Here is a 23,330-nt window from a genome sequence, read left to right as displayed (position 1 = left end):
AATTAAACATATTCAACAATTTGCAGAATCTATGTCGAAGAAAAGCTACATATACATGGATTTAACAAATCAATCTCATTTCTAAAGCGAAGTGTCAAATTTCAGTCAATTATCAAAAAATTGTCGCAGCAGAGGGTTTTTACGCTTGAGGGTCACTCATGGAGCAGATTTTTAATGGCATTGGGGGGGGGGGGAGCAAACTGAATTTTTGATCTTTTTTACTCAGAAAAAAGTCATTTAATTTTTTTTCTTTCTCTTCTTTTTTCTTTTTCTCTCTTTTTTTTGGGACAAACGTTTCGGGGGGGGGGGGGGTTTGTCCCCAACCCCCCCCCCTTAGCTACGCCCCTGGCTCTGTGAATTCAATAGTTATACCATAAGCATTATTTAAAATCTTTAATCAGTTATTTTTTGCATTAAAACGGAAGTGCAAAGCTAGCTGCATGCTCGCGTCTTGTTAAATTCAGCTGTTAACATGCTGTTGTGGCATGCTCAAAGCCATAAATAATACTTACCACCGATTGCAAACTTTACAATTGAGCGTCCGGCTTTTAAAAGGAATAAACTACGTTAGAGTCTTGAAATACAAGTTTAAGTTAGTATAACATAACTAGAACAACATGAATTAAAATACATAATGAATATTGAAAAGTTCAAACAGTATGGTTTAAAGTAATTTTTGTGAAGGAGTTTGATCATCGTGCATTGGAATTAATCTTTATCCAATTATAAATGACGTCACAATGATTTATGATTGGAGTGTCATATTTTTTAGAAGTTTTCTTAATTGAGCAAAATCATCAGACTTAATATAATAGCAACATTTTCATCCAAAGAAATTAACAATTTACACCATGCGCCATTCTTAAACTAATTAATACCGCCATTTCGGATTTGGTGTTTAAATGTCAGAGAAGACTAAATTTCGTAAAACGGGCAGTTGTCGGAAAGAAATTTATGATCACAGTTACGAGTTTATACATGACACACAATAGCTCATCAAGCATTTGAAAAATTGAGATGTGTTTTAACTTACCAAAAAACTGAAAAAAGTTTGAGCTGAAAACATTGGGTACACATTTATTAGGAAAAATTTAAATAGCAAATTAACAAAATTAAATCGACTGTAAAAAAGCAGGAAGAAACAACTTGAAGCTGCTGAGGGAAAAAACACTACTTTTTGAAAGTGAAGAAAAAGATAAGTAATAATTTTGGGCGAAAAAAGCAATTAAATTAACAATATTTTTTCCTTTGATAATTCTAATTTTTACCTAACTTATAGCCCAAATAGTATTCATTATTTTTATTACAAATTTAATTATTTACACTTTTACTGAAATTTAAATAGCTAATTAAAGTTTGACAGGGTGCAGTTATTTTAACTTTCAAAATAAATGGGAATAATAGTTACTTCAAACATTGGCCATTTAGTCATCCTTAACACTTATCCTACAATATGATCGACATCTTAGAGTCAAACATACACTGTTAAAACAGGTTTCTTAGAATTGAGACAAAATCGCTTATTTTTGAGAACATCACTTACTCAAAATGGCTCTGAGACAATTTGGCTTAGAATTGAAAAGTAAGAGTTCTTACTTTTCAAAATATACAGTCTTCTCAAAAACAATTCACCATGTTCTCATTTTTGAAATACCGCTCTACTCACGAATGGTACATGTGCTTATTTTTGAGACATTCCTTGAGAACATGTCGAATTGGTTTGAGAATACGAATGTCTCAAAAATAAGCACATGTTGTACCATTCGTGTAGTATGGTATTTTGCAAAGCTAAGTAGTCCATGGACTTATTCGTTCTATTTGGGAGCTTTTACACAGTCTGAACGGGCCGTAATCGAACCGAAGCCGATACACTTTATAAATACGCTCAGTTAATCTTTAAACTGATGGGAGGTAAAAAAATTTTTCACAACAGTGAGAAGTCTGCATTCGTGCAACTTGTAGCAATTCAGGAAACTTTTTGACAATGATACTTGATTTTTCCAGGAAGTGGATAAAAACCACTGAAATCCCGAAACGTTACACAGAAATACTCAATAACGTTTTGGAATTTTTTTACAGTGTAACACAAAGATGATTCTTGCCTTTCATTCATTGCCTTCATTCGCAGTGTTCCTGGTCCAAAGTGCAAAATGCTAATATTTTCTTGTATTCGTACGCTGAAAGGAGAACTTCAACTCCCGCTTTCGTTTCTGCGCATGAGTTATTTTTGAGATGGTCTGCTTATTTGAATTTAAATTGGAAATTTACTTATTTCTAAGTCAAAACTGCTTGGAAAAAATTAGAATGTTTTCATTTCTAAGCAGATGATTTTTAACAGTGTAGATGTTATAACATTTCAAATAATTTCAGTGTTGGTATTTTTAACGGCTACTACAGGCCGTAACTTTTAACAACTGCTCTAAATATTTCTTAAACGCTAAAATGTTGGGTAAAATCATCTTTGTGTAACAAATTTGTGGCATGTTTTGCATCCATCAGTTTCTGGTTTTGTGTGCATGTAGCGCGTTAGCGATCTTAAGTTCCTTGTGATTGTTTGTTTCTTATCTTCTCCTCTCACATCCCTTAGATTTTTGCTCAAGAGCTTGGATTCACTCTGTAAGTATACAGATGTATGATAGCAGACATACTCGTGTATACATACATGTACTGGTGTATACACGTAAAATGTACGTATATACGTCTATACAGGTATATAATCGTGTTTAAAAGTAAACATACGTGTATACTCCTGCTTCCATATATATATATATATATATATATATATATATATATATACGTGAGTAGACACGTACAAACACGCACTGGATGCATCCACGAATTAACTCGTGTATACCGGTACATACATGTATGTGCACTTATATATGCGTATATACGTCTACTATACACGTATATACTCAGGTATGCACGTATATACTCGAGATACAAGTGCTTACACGGATATGATACGCGTATATACTGACGGGTATGTACTCGTATATACACGTGACACGTATATACTCGTGTAGACACGTATACACTCCTGTAGGTATCAAGTATACATGCTCATATACTCGTGTATACACGTATATACTTGAGTAGGCACGTGCGTGCATGTATCTGATGTAGACCTCATATATGAACGTGTTTACTGATGCTTAAACGACACGTATATACTCGAACTCGTGCACATACTTGTAACTATAAAAATAACCGAAATGTACAAACATTAGGGTTATTTGTAACGGTTTTGCATCTATTTTTAACTATGACCAGTTAACCCCATGCTATGATCACTTTCCTCCACCCCATAAGGTAAAGTGGTCATAAATACATAGGGAAACAAAAGTTTTATAAAACTAATTAAATCAATATTTTTTTTCTTGAAGTGTGCTGTACCGTGTTCTTTAATAATGAAATGTAAAATAACAACAAAAAAAGTTGAAGTGTTTAAAGAATTTATTGTATTTATTATTCACCTAAGTTAAAATCCTACGATTTTATGATCACTTTACCCCACTAGACCCTATTATCCGTAATCATATTTTCCTAATTTTAAAGAATACAAAGCTATGACTTTTTGTGTAATAATTAAAATGCAAAAGTTGAATTTTCAACAATGAGCGCAAATTATACAGTAGAGTCCCAAAAGCTCAGCACTCGATAAAACGGCCGACTCCTGAAAATTCGGTCACACTAACGACAAGGCAAAAAAAAAAAAAAAAAAAAAAAAAAAAAACCACTCGAAATGCGTAATGCACGCGCATTCCCGATTACCCGGCATTTTCACAAACTCGGCCACTCTTCGGTTCACATTAGACCACATTAGAAGTTTTCGGAACTCTACTGTACTCATAATTATCTTTTTGCAATTCTTATGAGTACAAAACTTCAACTCTTCCAAGTTCGAATAAATTACTGCTGTAAGCAAAAACACAAATATTACTCTAAAACAGTACAAGTATATGTTTAGTTTGCTATTAACTCCCTTACTTCTCTTATTTTTGAGAGGCACAGTTTCGTCCTCATCTTGTAAACTTAGTTTGGCGTTAGCGGCAATTTGCTGCCACCGCCTAAACTTGTGAGTTTTTGTTGCTTCTTCTTTAACTTCCCTCTCTTGAGATTCCGGTAGAACCGACTGCAGTTGCACATCCTCGTCCTCTTCCTCCTGTTCTACCACAGGAGGTAAAACTTCTAAAATATCGTCGTCTTCCTCGGATGATACTCTAGAAGTTACATAAAAGTAATACTCACATTCATGCTGAGATAATGTCTAGCATAGTTATCCATTAATTCTAGTCTTAATTTTGTACGAAATCTTTACAATAATATCCTCTGGTTCCACATCAGGTACCAATGAAATATTTAATCAGTTTTTAGTTCTACATAATTAGTTAGTTCTACATAATTTAATTAACACGCCTCGTACGGCCAATCAGTTACCCATTGGCTGACATTTACTCAACAATTAAAAATACTTTTACATGGAAGATCATAATTTGTTGATTATTCTATGACAGGGGTGCCCAGCCTACGGCTCGCGGGCCAAACGTGGCCCGCGAGTAGATTCACATGGCGCGTTGTTACGTTAAATATTAGGAATTGAAAACTTTACTCTAGGATCATCCAAAACAACCAATCATCTTCATTTGGCATTGAGATTTTTGCAAATTTAGAGCCAAATAGTCAGAAACGGGTTGGTTGGTTGGTTGGTTGGTTGGTTAGGTTGTGTTTCTTGGCGCAAGAGCCTTAATAGGCTATACTGCGCCAGAAAATTGTTTAAATTCGAAAACTTCTAGAACTTTGAAAGACAGAAAGGGGTTGCCAAAAAACAGATGGAAGCTTCGTATCAATAAAATTATTCGATGGCTTTCGTGCGTTCTATTCATACTTTCAAGAATCAGTTACCGATATATACGAAGCCGAACAACGTTTTTTACGGATGCAGCTTTTCGTGCAAAATCAGCAAAAATGCATTTACGGCGCATATACAATAAGGATTACACAGGGAAACTTTGTGCATTATATGAAATTAAAATTACTGAGCTAACTAATATTAAACCGATATATTATTATAGAAAATGACACCATTTTTAAACTTTAACATAAATTTATTTGTAACGCAACTTATTTAAAGCTCATATTAGCGATGAAAAATGACTACATAAATTCAATTTAAATTAACAAAAATTACACCTAATAAAATGCGAACAAAGTCGCACGTTTTGTAACAAACAAGAAGTTCCGCCTAGAACTAAAAGAGCCTACTTTCCCGTACATCCATACCTACTTTCTAGTATCTGATCAATATTCTCAAAAATAGCTAAAATCGCAAATTGTTTCAAACATTTTTTTTTAAATATTTTAAGCAGATTTCTAAGAATAAAATATGCCTCACTCATCTACAGAATTAGACGCGTAAAAATAAATAAATAAATAAACGAAAAAATAAAATAGCAGCACCTTTTAAACGAAGCAGCTAATACACTTTTTTTTCCATAAAAATAAAATTCTTTAACCGCTTTCAAAAAGAAAAAAAATAACTAAAACTTATAAGCTCATTAAATTGAATACATCAATACATCATATCAAAAAAAAAAAAGTTTGCTTTCCCCTTAGAGCAGGAATTAAAATGGAGTGAGCAAGTGCAATCATTGGCTCAGCAACAGCTGAGGCCCAAAATCTCAAGTCACGTGACTCAGCAACGACGAATCGCTTGTACGTTTCGCGTGAAACAAGCGAAAGAAATCTGATTTCTTCCACAATGCTTTGCTTTAAAATCTATCACGTGACTTGGGGTCTTGGTTACATGAATAAAAGTCTTCACTCCCCCCATTTTATCTCTTACATAGACTAATAATAAGAGTAGACCGAGCTTTCTCATTCTTGCTGATAAAGAAAATTGGTTCATAGATGTATCATGTGACTAGTGGAAGGGCTTGGCGAAGACTTTGGCAGCATGGTTGCTAGATGGCAGCATTATCTATAGTTTGGCACTCGACATGTATTTTAAGACAATGTGTTTTCATTAAAAAAAAAACTTCCAGGTGCAGAGATTGAACTGTTTTTCTTTTAGTTATGCATTATTTTGACATTAGTAATAGTTTTTGATCAGTTTTCGGTAACTTTTATTTCATTTGGAGCTGTCAGCGTTGGCGTGAACGAAATGGCGTAAACATTTTGCGTTAACGCAAAAATGTACTAATCGGTATCTTAAATTGAAATTGTAGGTAAAAATCTTACCGTTTGCTGATTCTTCTTGGTCGCTTGCATCTTTTATTGCTTAGAGAGTTATTGAAATTGACTAAAGAAAATGCACAATACTATCTAAACGAAAAACTCACTGTATTAACAAAATATTTACAACTTAGAATAACAAATTTACAAATCAGACTCCATAAAAGATCATTCTTCCGTGTTCCATCAATTCTATTTATTTTATTTCGCGCTGGCGTTGATCGTCTGCTACGATTAACGCCCGCTGTTGCTAGGATGTCCACCAGTCACATGGTTTGGTTTATGAGCAGCAAAAGGGTTGCCATAGCTGGGTCTACTCCATAGACTAATAAAAAGAGTAGACCGAGTTATGGCAACCCTTTTGCTGCTCATAAACCAAACCATGTGACTGGTGGATATCCTAGCAACAGCGGGCGTTAATCGTAGCAGACGATCAACGCCAGCGAGAAATAAAATAAATAGAATTGATGGAAGACGGAAGAATGATCTTTAATGGAGTCCGATTTGTAAATTTGTTATTCTAAGTTGTAAATATTTTGTTAATATAGTGAGTTTTTCGTTTAGATAGTATTGTGCATTTTCTTTAGTCAATTTCAATAACTCTCTAAGCAATAAAAGATGCAAGCGACCAAGGAGAATCGACAAACGGTAAGATTTTTACCTACAGTTTCAATTTAAGATACCGATTAGTACATTTTTGCGTTAACGCAAAACGTTTACGCCATTTCGTTCACGCCAACGCTGACAGCTCCAAATGAAATAAAAGTTACTGAAAACTGATCAAAAACTATTACTAATGTCAAAATAATGCATAACTAAAAGAAAAACAGTTCAATCTCTGCACCTGGAAGTTTTTTTTTTAATGAAAACACAATGTATTAAAATACATGTCGAGTGCCAAACTATAGATAATGCTGCCATCTAGCAACCATGCTGCCAAAGTCTTCGCCAAGCCCTTCCACTAGTCACATGATACATCTATGAACCAATTTTCTTCATCAGCAAGAATGAGAAAGCTCGGTCTACTCTTATTATTAGTCTATGGCATAGACTAATAATAAGAGTAGACCGAGCTATGGCAACCCTTTTGCTGCTCATAAACCAAACCATGTGACTGGTGGATATCCTAGCAACAGTGGGCTTAATCGTAGCAGACGATCAACGCCAGCGAGAAATAAAATAAATAGAATTGATGGAACACGGAAGAATGAGCTTTTATGGAGTCCGATTTGTAAATTTGTTATTCTAAGTTGTAAATATTTTGTTAATATAGTGAGTTTTTCGTTTAGATAGTATTGTGCATTTTCTTTAGTCAATTTCAATAACTCTCTAAGCAATAAAAGATGCAAGCGACCAAGAAGAATCGGCAAACGGTAAGATTTTTACCTACAGTTTCAATTTAAGATACCGATTAGTACATTTTTGCGTTAACGCAAAACGTTTACGCCATTTCGTTCACGCCAACGCTGACAGCTCCAAATGAAATAAAAGTTACTGAAAACTGATCAAAAACTATTACTAATGTCAAAATAATGCATAACTAAAAGAAAAACAGTTCAATCTCTGCACCTGGAAGTTTTTTTTTTTTAATGAAAACACAATGTATTAAAATACATGTCGAGTGCCAAACTATAGATAATGCTGCCATCTAGCAACCATGCTGCCAAAGTCTTCGCCAAGCCTTCCACTAGTCACATGATACATCTATGAACCAATTTTCTTCATCAGCAAGAATGAGAAAGCTCGGTCTAGTAGACCGAGCTATGGCAACCCTTTTGCTGCTCATAAACCAAACCATGTGACTGGTGGATATCCTAGCAACAGTGGGCTTAATCGTAGCAGACGATCAACGCCAGCGAGAAATAAAATAAATAGAATTGATGGAACACGGAAGAATGAGCTTTTATGGAGTCCGATTTGTAAATTTGTTATTCTAAGTTGTAAATATTTTGTTAATATAGTGAGTTTTTCGTTTAGATAGTATTGTGCATTTTCTTTAGTCAATTTCAATAACTCTCTAAGCAATAAAAGATGCAAGCGACCAAGAAGAATCGGCAAACGGTAAGATTTTTACCTACAGTTTCAATTTAAGATACCGATTAGTACATTTTTGCGTTAACGCAAAACGTTTACGCCATTTCGTTCACGCCAACGATGACAGCTCCAAATGAAATAAAAGTTATTGAAAACTGATCAAAAACTATTACTAATGTCAAAATAATGCATAACTAAAAGAAAAACAGTTCAATCTCTGCACCTGGAAGTTTTTTTTAATGAAAACACATTGTCTTAAGATACATGTCGAGTGCCAAACTATAGATAATGCTGCCATCTAGCAACCATGCTGCCAAAGTCTTCGCCAAGCCCTTCCACTAGTCACATGATACATCTATGAACCAATTTTCTTCATCAGCAAGAATGAGAAAGCTCGGTCTACTCTTATTATTAGTCTATGGTCTATGGTCTACTCTTATTATTAGTCTATGATCTCTTATCAATGGTTTTTCCCCTGTTGCCAAAAAAAAATTTTTTTTAATGAATTAATGTACTTTCCAAAATAAATAAAAACAATAAAATGTCAACTTAAAAAAAAAAAAACAATTTTCATTATGAGGAAAAAAAAAAAAATCGTCTGCGCATATGTTAATGTAGAAACATAAAGGACTTCGAGTTAATCTGCCGAAAACTGAATACATAAATTAAAACTTCAGAGTAAAAATAAAAACAAGTCATATTAACAATAATTATTTCACAGTTGTTAAAACCATGACTGCGGAGTCAGAGTAGGAGTCAATCTCACTTTGGGATAAAAGAGTTAGATTCGGAAGCCGAAGGTATTTAATTTAAAGACTCGGATTGGAATCGGTCATTTCCCTTAGAGTACGCATTTCTGCCAATGTTTGCGGAGTCCCGGAGTCGGACTTATTTCGGGATCAAGAGGTCGGAGTTGGAGTCGAATATCCAAGATTAGGAGTCAGTCATTTTCCCTCCGTGTATAAATTTTTGCCAAAGTTACGAAGTCAGAGTCGAAGTCGGGGAGTTGGAGTCCGACTAATTGTCGGGCACAGGAGTCAGAGTCGGAGTTAGGTTCCCCAAAATTCTCAGAGTTAGAGTCGGGATTTTGTCGTCAAAACGCTAATGTTAAGGGATTTGAATTGTTCAAAATTGAACAGAAAATTGTTCAAACCAAAAAGATATTTTATATACATGTTTTTCATCAAACGCTTTTTCCTACAAAGTTTGTTTGAATCAAATTCGCCTCTAAGTTCGGAATTGCCTTGAATTTCCCCGTAGGCGCTAATGTTAAGTTTTTTTTTTGAACCGTTCAAAATTGAACGAAAAATAGTTCAAATCAAAAAGTGAAATATAGGAATGAAGTTTCCTCGTCGAGATCTTTAGAACAAAATAAAAATTGTTCGAATCGGACTATTCACTCAAAAGTCATCAGGGGATGGGGGGGGGGGGGGATCAGACAGACAGACCGACAGACATTTTCCCCCATCTCAATACTATACTTTCCAATTTTTAATTTTTCGATAGTTATTTAATTATTTTCTTTGTTTTTGACTTTATTTTTGTTTTTCGCGATATTTTCAAGATTCATTAAGCCTTCTTTCATGCTTTTTTCTTCTTTCTCTGGCTTTTACTGGGAAAGTAGGCTAAAAAGGAATTCAAACGATCTCAAATAGTATGCAGTTACTAAATGAAATGTGCATAAAAAATCAGCTTACTTATGAAGCAACAATGGTTTGTGATCTTCTATAGCAGCTGCCGGTCCATAAAGATGAGCAAAATGATCCCTGTGAAATAAAAAAAGGGCGACTTAAAAAAGTTGACAGTGTTTTTATGGTTCGTGGGTGCACATTATTTAATGTTTTTGATACTAAAAACTAATATAGTTAAGTGTAAGTTTACAGTGGGTGTTATCTAACTTGGCAATATAATGCCGAGTTGGCGACGAAAAATGGGTTACCGGATCCGGTGTCAATTTGGTGATGTGTAGCGAGATTCCCATAGTAACAACGGGAAAACTATTGATACTGGTAAAATAAATCTCTGCGAAGCAGTTTTTTCTGTAACGGTTCGAAACAAACTGGCGATTAATTATTTCGATTCGATTCCGAGTCACAACTGACTACAACTGTATTTATGTCGAGGACTGCATACTTAGTGCCTTGCCTCCATTATTTTTTATACCGATAGATGGCAGCACCATCACCGGATCGAACAGTTAATGAGAATTTTGAACTAGACCAGGAGCTAATAGCTACCTGGTGCTAGCACCCCCAGAGGTATCGTTTCACTTGGAGGACATTGAGACCACGAGCGTATTTAACGTCGCCCAGTCCCCTTTAATGACGACGGTGGATCTTTGACCATCGAGGTTCGAACTCAGGACCCTCCGGCCCCGAATCCGACACTCTACCGATCGGGCTACACGGCCCGATTAATTATTTAAAATGTTTTTTACCCCTCACTCTAAGGCTCAATTTTTTTCTAAGGTTCTTAGGGAATTTTAGTACTTACGGTACTCTTTTATTGCATTTGTGTTTCTTTATGGACGTTACTTATAGTTTTTGGTTAGCACAATTTCAGACTTTAGACGTTAAGGGGACACTGGACCTTGAAAACAAACTTTTTTAATTATTGATGGATTTGCATGAAATTGTAACCATATACTATAAACACTGGTACAAGCTTAATTATAAAATTTCATTAAAAAATTTTCATTCGAAGACCAATTATTTAAAAAAATGTAAATAACCTTAACAATAATTAACAAAACTTTGAAAAGTCCCTTGCGTAATTATTTTGATTTCACAACACTGAAACTTATTTTAAGTCATTCTCTATACTATAATAAATAAAACAAAACTCACAAAATTGTCCTTATATTCAAATAAGTTCAAAAATAAAAATGTCAAAAATTTGACTAACATTTCTTCCTTTTGAACGTCCAGTGTCCCCTTAATAAAAGCATCACATTTTTTTTACATTTGAAAGTGCCTATTTGTTTTTATGTTCTGCAGGATCTGGGTTTTGGGCCATTATTATAACATGCAAAGGTGAAAACTAAGGGGGAGGGACATGGCGCAGGCAGTGTCATTGAAATTTTTAGGGGGGTTGAATTCAGGGGTATTTTATTGTTTTTTGGGAGAATCTGAAAAAAAAAAAATTTTTTTTTCAGCTTCTGATTTACCATGAATTTTAACTGCAATATTCTAGGGAGTAAAGATACGGGCAGGGACTGATTACTGAATAGGCCAACTAGGCCGCGGCCTAGGGCTCCAGCTTTTTAGAGGCCACCAAATTTTTAAAATTATTTTAGCCAACGGCTAAAATTGTAAGGTTCGACAACAGTTAGGTCTTGAAAAATGAGTTTGGCCTAGGGCCTCCCGAAAACTTAATCTAGCCCTCTTGGTACGCGGATATATAACTTTCAAATGCTTCTCTATTCCACATAGTAAAAGAAAGACCGCCAGTAGTGTTGTTTTCAGGACTAATGATTCATTACTTACTTTCATGTCAGAAGAATTTTTTTACGAAATGATAAGCTCAGCTGGAACTCAATATGCATTTGGTGTCACGAAAATATTGCTCGCTTTATGTGGATTTACTCGTTAAAAGCGACATAGACTAAACATTGTGTCAACCGATTTCGGATTTCCTCGTTAAATCTGCATTCTCCTTAATTCAGAGTTCGTTACAAGCGGGTTCGACTGCAATGTCTATGTTTTCAGTCTTTTCGCTCATTATGTCTAGACCATTCAGTTTCGCTAAGCTCGAGGGACATCAATAAGCTTAGGAGCTGTCCATAAAGTCGCACTTTTTTAAGAAACTTTTTGATCAGCCCCCTTTTTTTCACAAAGTGTCACACCTCACCATACACTTTTCTCCCTTGTCACGTCACGATATTTTTTATAAACACACTTTTATAAAACACTGTAAAAAAATTCCGAAATGTTACTGGTTATTTCCGCGGAACGTCTCGGGGTTTCACACGTTTTCACCTATTTCCCCGCAAAAACAAGTATCATCACAAAAAGTTTCCTGAATCGCTACAAGTTGCACGAGTGCAGATTTTTCACTGTTGTTGAAAATATTTTTAGCAACCAGTTTAAAGATTGAATGAGCGTGTTTATTAAGTGCATCAGCCTAAGGTTGCTTACGACCTTTCCAGTTGACTAAACTCCCAATGAGAGCGAAAATGTCAATGGATAGCTACAACTTTGCAAGGCAGGAATTGCAGGCAAGAGATATGCTTGATTCCTTCTTGCATAGCTTTGGCCGTGGTCGCTCTGATTTTTATGGACCCTTCTTGGTAAATCAGGAAGGTTCTAATCAATAACAATAACACCGAGCCTACTTAATTTTTCTGGATGATTCTAGAGACATGGCTGGTTTTAACAGGGCACATTTCGCACGTCTTCATAAAGTTTCAAGGTTACTTTCAGAAAGGTTACTGACTTTTAGCGGAAAGCGTTCCTGGTTTTTCCAGGATATCTTACTGGAAGAATTTAGGCACATCAGCTGCCAGTTATTTTCCAGGAACGTTTCTGAATCGTTTTTACTGTGAACGTGCGTGATGTCACATTTCTGTTTACCTCCTCCGTCACAATTTCACGAAACCCCCTCCCCCGTGACATCATTTGTGGACAGTCCCTTATCAGCACAAGGAAAAATGAATTAAGGTAGTTCACCGAACTGTACAATAAACAAATAATCGCATCGAGCAGGTGCGAAAATCTAGCAGAATAAAACGATGAATCGTGTAGATCTAATTACAGAACTCACGATTCCAGCTGTGCAACATAAATTAGCATTTAAAGCGAGTAGATATTAGCAGGAACTTACTTTAAGACCATGTACTAAAAGCTATGTAGAATGTTATTCAGCTTAAAACCCGATTTCCGTATGAAAAGTTATTCGACTGAATAGGGCCGACGAGAGGCCATGTCCGCCTAGTCGGAAACTAGGAGACTGGCCCTTCCGGTGAGCCCGGTTTGGAAGTATAAATTTTATAGGAGGAGAGGCCCAGTGTGCAAACTAACAAGGGGCCCGACTTAGCTGTCGGTAACAACGCGACTGAACCAATCTACTTTCTTTTGCAGTGGTGTTACTGAATGCTTTCTTTAATCGACAAAACATTGCTGTAGATTAAAAAAGTAGATATCTGGTGTGTGTAGAGCTACTACAAACAAATAAATCAATAAATGAACAATAAAAAAAATTAACTGAACCGTAATAAGAATTTTCTGATTGAATTCTAATTTTGTTTAATCTTTGAAAAGAAGTACCCGTAATTTGTTGCAAAAACTATCCTCATACCTTTACAAATACACGCTAAAACTTGTAGGTTTGCGTATACAGATCCGACAAAAAATCTTAGGTCCCAGACTAATTTAGTGTAACATGGCATTTGAAAGATTCTTACTCTGAAAAACTAGCTGCAAGCGCGGGGGGGGGGGAGAAAAGGGACAACTGTTGGTCCGGGCCAAGCCTGAAGGGGGCCCGAGATTTTTAAAATAAGGCGCGAAATTGGTGTTGGGATATAGGGGTAAACAGCATGGAGGGGGACCGTAAAAGTCATTTGTGACGGGCCCCAAAGTTTCTATGCACGCCCCTGGCTGCAAGGGATTTTTGTTTAGTAGTCAGGGCGATATGGCGCCCGGTGTTCTTTGAAAAAAACAGGTGTTGCCAGGGAGTTTGAAGTCAGCCACAGGGTTGTTTCTAGAGTTTGGAAATCATTTCAAACAAATGGAATGTGTAGCAAATGTCACAAGGGAGGTTGAGTACGCAATACGATGTCAGCAGAAGATTGGTATTTAGTGCTAGCAACAAAAAAGAACCAGCGCAACACTGCTGCTGAGGTAGCAAAGCAGTTTCCTGCTGCTAGTAGCAAGCAAATATCTCGGAAAACTGTAGCCAGACTTTTGAATGAAGTAAGACTATACTCCCGTCAGCTTGTTTTGTACAAATCATGGTCTGCAAGTCAGTGTTTTGTTCGTTTGTATTGATGTCTTCAGCATCGCAATTGGAGAGAAATCGACTAGGCTTGCGTACTATTTTCAGATGAAACCAGGTTCAGTCTGTCGTCTAATTGTGGACGACAATTAACCTGGCATGAGAGTGGTACAGCATACAAACCGGCAAACATAAAAGAAAACGACTAGTATCTTGCAAGTTGTGTCATGGTATGGGTTAGGATTATGATCAATGGCCGTACGTCGCTCGTGTGCTTCCAAACAAGACTATGACGGTTAGTTATGCATTAATGTTGTTCTACTGTCTCATGTTCACGTGTTCTGTGGCACTGTGGACGATAAATTCATTTTCTTAGATAGCAACTTAACATGTCATTAACAATCGCCGTCCAGGAGTGTCTAGCTCACTTAAAATATTCAACCCATCGGATGGCCAGCACGTTCTATAGATCTCAATCACATTGAAAATGTTTTGGGAGCAGTCTTGCTGGTCGACAATGCCCTCCAATAAGCGAGGGCATCTTTATCCGTGACCGAGAGAAGAATGGGATAAGTTACCTCACCAAGCTGCTGGATAATGTTGTGTAAAGCATCACATGACGTGTGGAAGCTTGCATCACTCTCAATGGTTCCTATTCCATATTGACATCTTACGCCGGAACGCCTGGGAGCGGTAATTACATTTATTCTTTTTCAAGTATTCAGCCCAAAATGACCGTTTCGTCCTTTGAACAAATTTCAACGCCTTCTGGATTTCAGAACACAATAAATTATCATCATTGCAATGTTCTAGAGTTCTGGCATTACTTTATTTCACTGGCCATCGATTTACCCTTACTTTTCCACACGCTAACATCCTATTGGAATCCGCATTTAACAATTGTCCACCAGTATCAATATTTGTTCGCCAGCCCCCGTTCGTAGCAACTGCTGTTTGGCGATATTGAACCAAATTCGGCGACACGACTGGGAATTTCTCGCTAAATTTTCAGAACAAACCGGCTGCATGTCCCTCAGATTGGCATCAACCCGATAACATTTATGGATTTGAATGATTAAGTGTTTAATGAATATCTCTGGCACGTTAATGTCTAAAAGAATGCGACTGGGCAGAAAAGTCTTCCCCGAATGTCCTGTATACAACGCTACCTATGTTGGTGGCTTTGGAGACAAACAGTCTGAAGGAGATAGGGTTACAAAGGCATTATCTTTTAAATAAAATAGAAGATGATTGTGAAATAAACAAATTTGTGACTTTCCTGTTTGTAGACTGCGTAACAGAAAATGATACCCCCGTGGCATAAAATTATATTTATAAATAAAATATAGACTTAAAACTTTTAACTATTTGAGGATTAAATGAAATTTGCTTTGCTTTTCACTTAAAAAATTCCGAATCTCCGTGTTTTAGTTAAGCATTATTAACATTTCCGCCAAATGACGTTATTTTGTTTTTTTAGCTGACAAGTGAAGTCAACAATTGCAATTCAGTAGAGCTTTACGAAAAAGTTTTCAATGAAGAATTTAATTATGAGTTTCGCATCAATGAATAAAAGTTCCTTGCTTTGCAGTCTTAAAAAAATAATGGAAGTATTGTGCTAATAAATGACTCATAAAATTATCATAGTTCATAAAACGTATCAATAAAAATTTTAATTTGCCAGTCAGCAAAGCAAGTAAATAAATTTTCATTGCGAACTGCTCCTTTCCCATTGTATGTCAAACTTACTGTTTACTTAAAAAGTCGCCAAATTGGCTCATAAATCTCAGTTAATGACTGCGAGAGGAGAGTAAAAATTTTGTTGAACTTGTACTTACTCCAGCATCATCTGCGTGTAGACTCGGGAGAGATTGCTCTCAGTTTTCTTGTGTTGGAGCCATTTTTTGAGATATTTGCTATTGTAGTGGAAAAGCATTTGCTGTGAATGGAAAGAATGGTAAAAGATTGAACAGATTCATGTCAGATTGAGAAAATTCATGATTCAGCAAATTCTAGCCAATTTTCGTAATTATTTTAGTTTTACAAAAGCTAGATACCGTGGAATGTGGTGACTTTTACAATGGGGTTAGAGTGTGGTGAATAAATTTTAACCATAAGATCCAGGATGCTATTTTATCGGCCCTCTACTTAATGTAATGAGATTGAACACACAAATCAACATGCTTTACAGATATCGCTATAAAACTTCAGTAGTCTTTAAAGTATGCTCCTTGAGTATCAACATGCTTCTGCAGGCGAGTTTTCCAAGCTTCATATCCAACCCTGAAAGTCATCAAATAAAACATCCTTTAGAACACGCGTGAAAGCCACTTTGGCAGCATCAAGGGATCAGTGTTTGCGTTCTTTGAGTGCAGCTTTATTCTGAGAAAGAAGAAAAAGTCTGTAGGAGCAAAGTCGGGGTGGTAGGGAGGCTGTTGGAATCGTTGTGATTCATTTTTCGTCAGATACTATGTAACCCCGAAGCAGGTGTGAAATCGCCACTCTAATGATAAAGCTTTCCATCAGCAGCAACTTCTGGTCGCACTCGGTTGATCCGTCCGTTCATTCTTTGGCACAAAATTTGATTGCTTAACTCTGTTCAATAGTTGCTGCATTTTGAACTTGCACGTATGCTCTAAGGATGTCTCATTTCCTGACTTTCAGGGTGCGTACTAAGCTTGGAAAACTCGCTCGCAGAAGTGTGTTGATACTCAAGGAGCTTGAAGGCTATTAAAGTTTCGTAGCGATATGCGTAAAACATTTGATTCGTGGATTTATTCTCTTTACTTAAAATACAGACTTTGTGTAACGCATGGATGCACTCTGCTCTATCTTTTGCATCACTTAATTTAACCTCTTTGTACGGATATGTTCGTACATATGATGTGGGACAATCCCACCCCATGCTGATATAAATTCACCCCATTCAACGGTAATTGAGGAAATAGAAGCAATTAGCTTCAAAGATTTCGGACATTATAATATCAGAACTTTTCTAAAGGCTGCCCATTTAACATATTTGAAAAGAAATCGAGTACGTAATCGTTTTAAACGTAGACGCTTTTTCAAGGCCGATAAGTTATCCTTCCCCATACCACTCCCGGAAGCAAACGACAAGACCATATTCTTTTCTTTTCCTTCTCCAAACATGCAGAAATTTATGACCTTGAAGAGAAGATTTTTGGTTGAACAGCTTTCAACTGTGGATGCCGCTTGAAATGAACGAGGTTTTAGTGATGTCTGGTTTTTCAGAAGTTGTTAAAATAGTTGATATTCTACAGATTCTGGAGAAATTGTAGATTCCACAAAATTTTGTAATTTTTTGACGGAGGAATACAATTTTATCTCCCCCCCCCCCTTTTTTTGCAGGAAATACAAAATTCGAAACTGAAGTAACAAGATTGAAAAAACGTCCGAAATTTTGAAATTTCCAAACTTTGGATTTTCTTTTTCTACTCCTTCGTAATAAGGGCTCAAACAAATAATTTTGAAATATCTTTTGTTGATTGTTTTGAGATGGAGTGTATTAAATACTATTCTCAAAAAATGTGAGGGAGAAATCTATCTGAGCTCAAAAGTCAGTTACTGCCTTAAAAGATCGTTTTAACGTAGTTAAAGGCTCTGTAATAGGTCAACACAAAAAAACTTCTCACCTTCCAATAATTTCCACCATGGTCACCAGTCACTTCTTCCACGCCCGCCATCACGTGATCCAGTAACTATTGAAACATTCGAAAACGTTCAAAAGCAAGAATAGGAATATTAAGATAAATATAAAAACGCTTCATTTTTAACCGACTTCAAAAAGGAGGCGGTTATCAGTTCATACCGTATGTATGTTTTTTTTTTGGTCCACTCACAGCGTCTCACCTAGTGAACCGATTCGATGATTATTTTTTTAATGGATAGGGGATGGCTCAGCTTAGGTCCCATTACTTTGTTTGACCATCATATTTGTTCTTTAAAAAAAAGTTACGGTCAAAAAAACAGTAAATTTCATGCAATTTCCCTATTAAACAGGCCCTGATTATTACACAGGCCAACTAAGCTTGGGCCTGGGGCACCATCTTCTTAAGGGGCCTCGATTTTTTAAAAAACTTATGCATAGCATTGAAAAATCATGTATTTTTGTGAAAATAATAAAAATTCCTCTTTTAAATAAATGTTAAACATTATTTTAACATTATTTTGCGTTGACTTAAAGTAAAAGAACAAAGGGGGGGGGGGGGCTCCAAAGCAACGTGGGCCTTGGGCCTCACTTTTAGTTAGTCGAGCCTTGCTATTAAATGAGGAAATATAAAACCCATTGTTACAAAAGTTTGGTGCTATACAACAGTAATATTAATAATAAATGTGGTGATAATTTTGAATGAAGGCTTCTCTGAAGCACCAAGTTTCATCAGTGTCATTGCTCTACAGAGGGGGGTAAACCTAACCTGGCAGCGAGATAATGCAGTGATTAAGATCTGCTTAGCCTTCACAACGCTACTAGGTTAGGTTTGTCTCAACTATAGTAGTATTTCTATCGTTATCATCATAATAATTTTATTCTTTAAACAGCAGCGATAATACTTTTAAACATAATTTTTGAAGTTGGCGCGAAAGCGATAAATAAAATCATTCACAGCCATAACTCAACTACAACCATAAGTTTAACCAGGCCCAGTTTCTTCACTACCACATACATTATGCATTGATGGCAGCATATTTGAGTAACGATAGAAATGTTTCGTTCCTAACTTTGGATGATTTTCTGAAAAAATATTTCAGTTGTTTATTCCATAAGAAACATACAAATTGATTTCGTAATTGCTGCCAAACAAAACGAAAAGGCAGGAAATATCCAACGCTGTTTAGCACAAATCAACAACGTTGGATATTTCCTGTCATTTCTCAGCACAAAGGTATTTATATATTTCTCAAAACGAAAAGGTTCACGTTAAAAATTAAAATCTAAATTGAAAGATTTAGACTAGAATGATCATTTCTACAAAAATAAATAAATAAATAAATAAAATCATTTGTGGATTTTTCTTTTGGGCGAAAAATAAAATACTTTTAACAATTCAAAATTTACAAAATACATCTACCAAATGCATCAATCATTCAACATCCTTTGCCAATGTTAACTCTGCGGAACAATAGATTTTCTTTTTCATTCAGGTTTTTCGTGTTGTTTCCTATGAAATAAACTAAAAACATATTCAAAATCTTTGCAAATTCTTCAATTTAGCAAATATTGTTTTTGATTTTTGTCTTCTTTAAACGAAAACATTTGAAGTTCTCCGCAAACGGTAGTAAAAAGTTGAACAGAACAATAGTTGGTGTTAGTTACTGAACTGTACAAAAGATAGCGTTAAGATAATCAAATCAAAAAGTTATTTTCTTGCACAGGTTCTATGTCAAAAGTATCTTTCGAATCAAGTTTTTCCAAGACTTGTTGAATTAAAATTTATATGATATTCGAATTTCCCCGTAAGATTTAAGTTTTACATGAATGGAAATTTAAAGAAATGTTCAAATAATAACATAAAGTATACAATTGAGGTATTTTGGAGAACATTGTTCAAAAAAAATTATTAAAATGAGTCGGTTTCATTAAACGTTATTAGGACGGTGGAGGAGGACAGTTATATGGTCAAAGACCCATTTTGCATATTTCAACTACAGATCTAAAAAAAAAAAACAGAAGCAACCTTAATATAGGGTAGACCGACCAGTGAGTGAACACCACCCAGTGAATGAACAGCGCGTCTTTTTTTAAAAGAAAATAAGCTTCCAAAAATTTTTTTCTGAATAAATTCACTACAAAAGCGTTCTTTATTGATATTCTAAGCTATCTGATACCTGATTGGTTACTTCGGATACGTATTTTTTTCCTGGAAAAAATTTGAAATTTTTACTGCCGTGAATCGTTCTTTCTCTCTTTCAAAATAATAAGGCTGGTTTCGTGCTAGCAATTATTTTGATACATATTATTTTTATCGATAAATTTTATTTTTTAACTCTACGAAAGAAAAATTAAGTATACATATTTAGGCTATGGATTTAAATTGTTTCAGTCAATGCAGAATGTGTAGATTTTCAGGTAGAGGGGTGTTCAGTCACTGGGTACGAAAAATTGCGAAAACCCAGTGAATGAACAATGGCAAAATTTCTTTTGATTTAAAAAGAAATTTGAAGTTTCTTTGAGATATTTTCAGTTTCGTACTTTTTTATAATGCAGATAGTTTTATATGCTTATTTATTTATGTATTTCATTATATATTTTATAATTTCTTTATTTTTGTTTTTGCAAACAATGCACTTTTTACTGAGTTTTATCTTTTATCTATCTATATCTCTATCTGTATATTAACCTACTTACCCACATCTATATTTCTATATCTTTATCTCTCTTGATAGATAGACAGGCAGATAGAGAGATAGGGAAATAGAAATATATATACAAAGAGAGAGAATAGATAGGTAGATATGTATGTATGTTTGTATATAGATAGATAAATAGATAGAGGAAGATATAGAAATAGATAGATCGATAGATTTATTGATAGATAAATAGATAGGTAGTGGTTAATAGATAGATAGGTAGATAGGCCGATAGATATAGATAGGTGGATAGATATAGATAAGTAGATAGATAGATAAGTAGATATCTATCTATCTATCTATCTATATATATATATATAGATAAGTAGATAGATAGATAGATAAATATATAGATAGCTAGATACAGATAAGTAGATAGATAGATAGAAAAATAGATAAGTGCATTGATACATAGGTAAATAGACATAGAGTTAGACCGATAGATGTGTAGATAGAAAAATAGATAGAAAGGTATATTGATAGATGGATAGAGATATAAAAAGATAGATATAGATAGATAGATAAATAGATATAGATATATAGATAGATCTCAAAGAAACTTAGTTTCTTTTTGAATCAAAATTTATCATGCTCATTCACTGGACCAATTTGTGTTCATTTACTGGTTTCATTCACTGGGTCGTTGTGCCATTTTTTCTTTAAACACCTAAAAAAGTAGGAAGCGGTACCATTTAAGTTTCCGCGATTTTTTAGAGATATTTACATAGATCAATTAAAATGTTTTAACTATCACGATCTGTATAGTATAGAGTTTAAAATTACTAGGATTTTAAAAAAATGAAATTGTGCTTAACTGTTCATTCACTGGTCGGTCTACCTTACCGTTTATAAAAGCAGTGATGGTTCAGAGAAAATATCTTTTTCGCTATTATTTCTTCCAATTGCATGATCATAACTCCAAATCGGTCTACAAATTCATAAGCCACAATGAATTCAAATATGTTTTCCTAGTTACTATCTTTTCCTTAGTAAAATTGCATGGTAAAGTACGGCTGAAACCTCATTGCCATTTTGGTAGAGAGCATTAGCACAAACAGAATTTGCCTTGGAGTTGGTTATAATACTCCTGACACGTGTATAAAAGTACCGCATTAGGATTGGCAATAATGTTAATACCAAGGCGTTAGTGCCAAGGGCGCTATGGGGGGCGGGAGTTCCCCCTCATAGCGCCCTTGGCAGCGAAACTTCAATATCACCTCTTCGTTAACCTCTTTCTCTCATTTAGCATCCAAATACTAAATCGGGCTGCATTCATAAAGCATATACAGTGGCTCCCAAAAGTGTTCGTACACTTTGAAATTTTTTAGTAAAATCGAAATAACGCAAAACTGAATTCGAATATGAAGTCCAATATTTTTTCACATCATTCCTATGTCATTCTAAATAAAACCCTGTAGTTTTTCAAAATATTGACGGATCTTCTTTTTGAAATGGGTCAAAAAACGAAGAGACAGGGAAATAATACGCCACAAAAGTCTTCGTACACTCAAATATTTTCGAATAAATTTATGATTAAAATTTATCATAGGTATGTCGTTTTCTATTATTTTTGCATTGTGTTGACCCTTAAAAGTCATTTGGCTTTAATTTTTTGTTATTTATTCCTTAATATTGTGCTTATTACTTTAAAATGGCTCGTATTCGTAAAAAACCACGAACACCATTCGAAATCTCAATTTTTTCCTCACAGTATCGGTAAATTGGTTTGAAATGTCTCTAAATTAGTTAATTTATTCCATTCTATATAGTAAAGTGCTTGATAAAATGCTTTAAAGAAAAGAATTGGACCGAAAACAAGGTAAGAAAAGGTCAACCGGCGAAGTTGACAAAGTGTGATCGAAGATTTACAGTTGAAAAATTTATGAAAAATACACATTTGATTTCTGTAAAAGTTTCTGCAGAGTTAAATGAAAATTTTTACATTTAATTTTCACCTAAAAGTGTTCGCCAAGTTCTCTGATTAGCTGGATTAAATGGGACCTCTTCCCGCAGAAATTTTCTTGGTCGTGCGAAAAACAGAAAGCTTTCGCTTTTCGTCGCAAAATCAATGATAAATAAGCTCAAAACGTTTTGGAATTACGTCTTATTACTTACAAATAGAAATGAGTTCAACATTTTTGGTTAAATTGTTAAGTAATTGTAAACAGAAGAAAAAATGAGGAACTTAATCTTAAGAACTTAGTAGGAGCAGTTAATCAGACAGTGAAGGTGTTCTTGTGTGGGGGTGCATATCAGCACCAGGACTTGGTAATTTGGAATTTTTTGATGAAATAATGAATCATGATGTTCATTGAATGATTTTAAAAACAATTTTTAAACTTTTAGCCGAAAATTTGGTTATCGGAAACAACTTTGTCTTTTTATCAAAATAACGATAGGAAGTACACGGTTTTCAACGTTTGCGTTTAATGCCTCAAAAATTGTCCTAAAGTTTATAAAATACCCCTTCAATCTCCAGATTTGAATTTAATGTAATATATTTAGAGATATCTGGAGGCTAGATTACGAATATATGGCTTTGAAACGAAAATAGAGCTAGAAACAGTGAGACTCGAAGTGTGGTTGAACACTTACTCTGAAATTACGCAAAAAAAAAAAAAAAAAAAAAAAAAATTAAATCGATTCCCAGACGTTTAAAAGGTGTTGTTGATACTGCATGATATTCTACTAAATAATAACTTAATACAAAGTTAGATCATTCAATAATATATAGACATATTTTAAAGTGTACGAAGACTTTT

At 34.9% G+C, this 23,330-nt stretch overlaps 1 protein-coding gene across 2 annotated transcripts in view; it reads right to left on the bottom strand.

Annotated features, from left to right (window-relative positions):
- Nucleotides 1-23,330, bottom strand: part of LOC129229923 (Na(+)/H(+) exchanger protein 7-like) — a 288,720-nt gene that overhangs the window by 21,761 nt on the left and 243,629 nt on the right. Inside the window, exons 20-24 of one of the 2 annotated variants that reach the window (XM_054864302.1) lie at nt 17,853-17,918; nt 16,038-16,138; nt 9,966-10,034; nt 3,991-4,223; nt 513-545 (exon numbers count right to left, since the gene is read on the bottom strand). In XM_054864302.1, coding sequence (XP_054720277.1) covers nt 513-545; nt 3,991-4,223; nt 9,966-10,034; nt 16,038-16,138; nt 17,853-17,918 — 502 coding nt within the window. The remainder of the gene's footprint in view (nt 1-512; nt 546-3,990; nt 4,224-9,965; nt 10,035-16,037; nt 16,139-17,852; nt 17,919-23,330) is intronic. The other variant, XM_054864303.1, reaches the window with a different exon arrangement.

This window comes from Uloborus diversus, chromosome 9 (assembly GCF_026930045.1).
Source record: "Uloborus diversus isolate 005 chromosome 9, Udiv.v.3.1, whole genome shotgun sequence".
Lineage (NCBI taxonomy): Eukaryota > Metazoa > Arthropoda > Arachnida > Araneae > Uloboridae > Uloborus > Uloborus diversus.
This window is presented reverse-complemented; position numbering and strand designations above follow the sequence as displayed.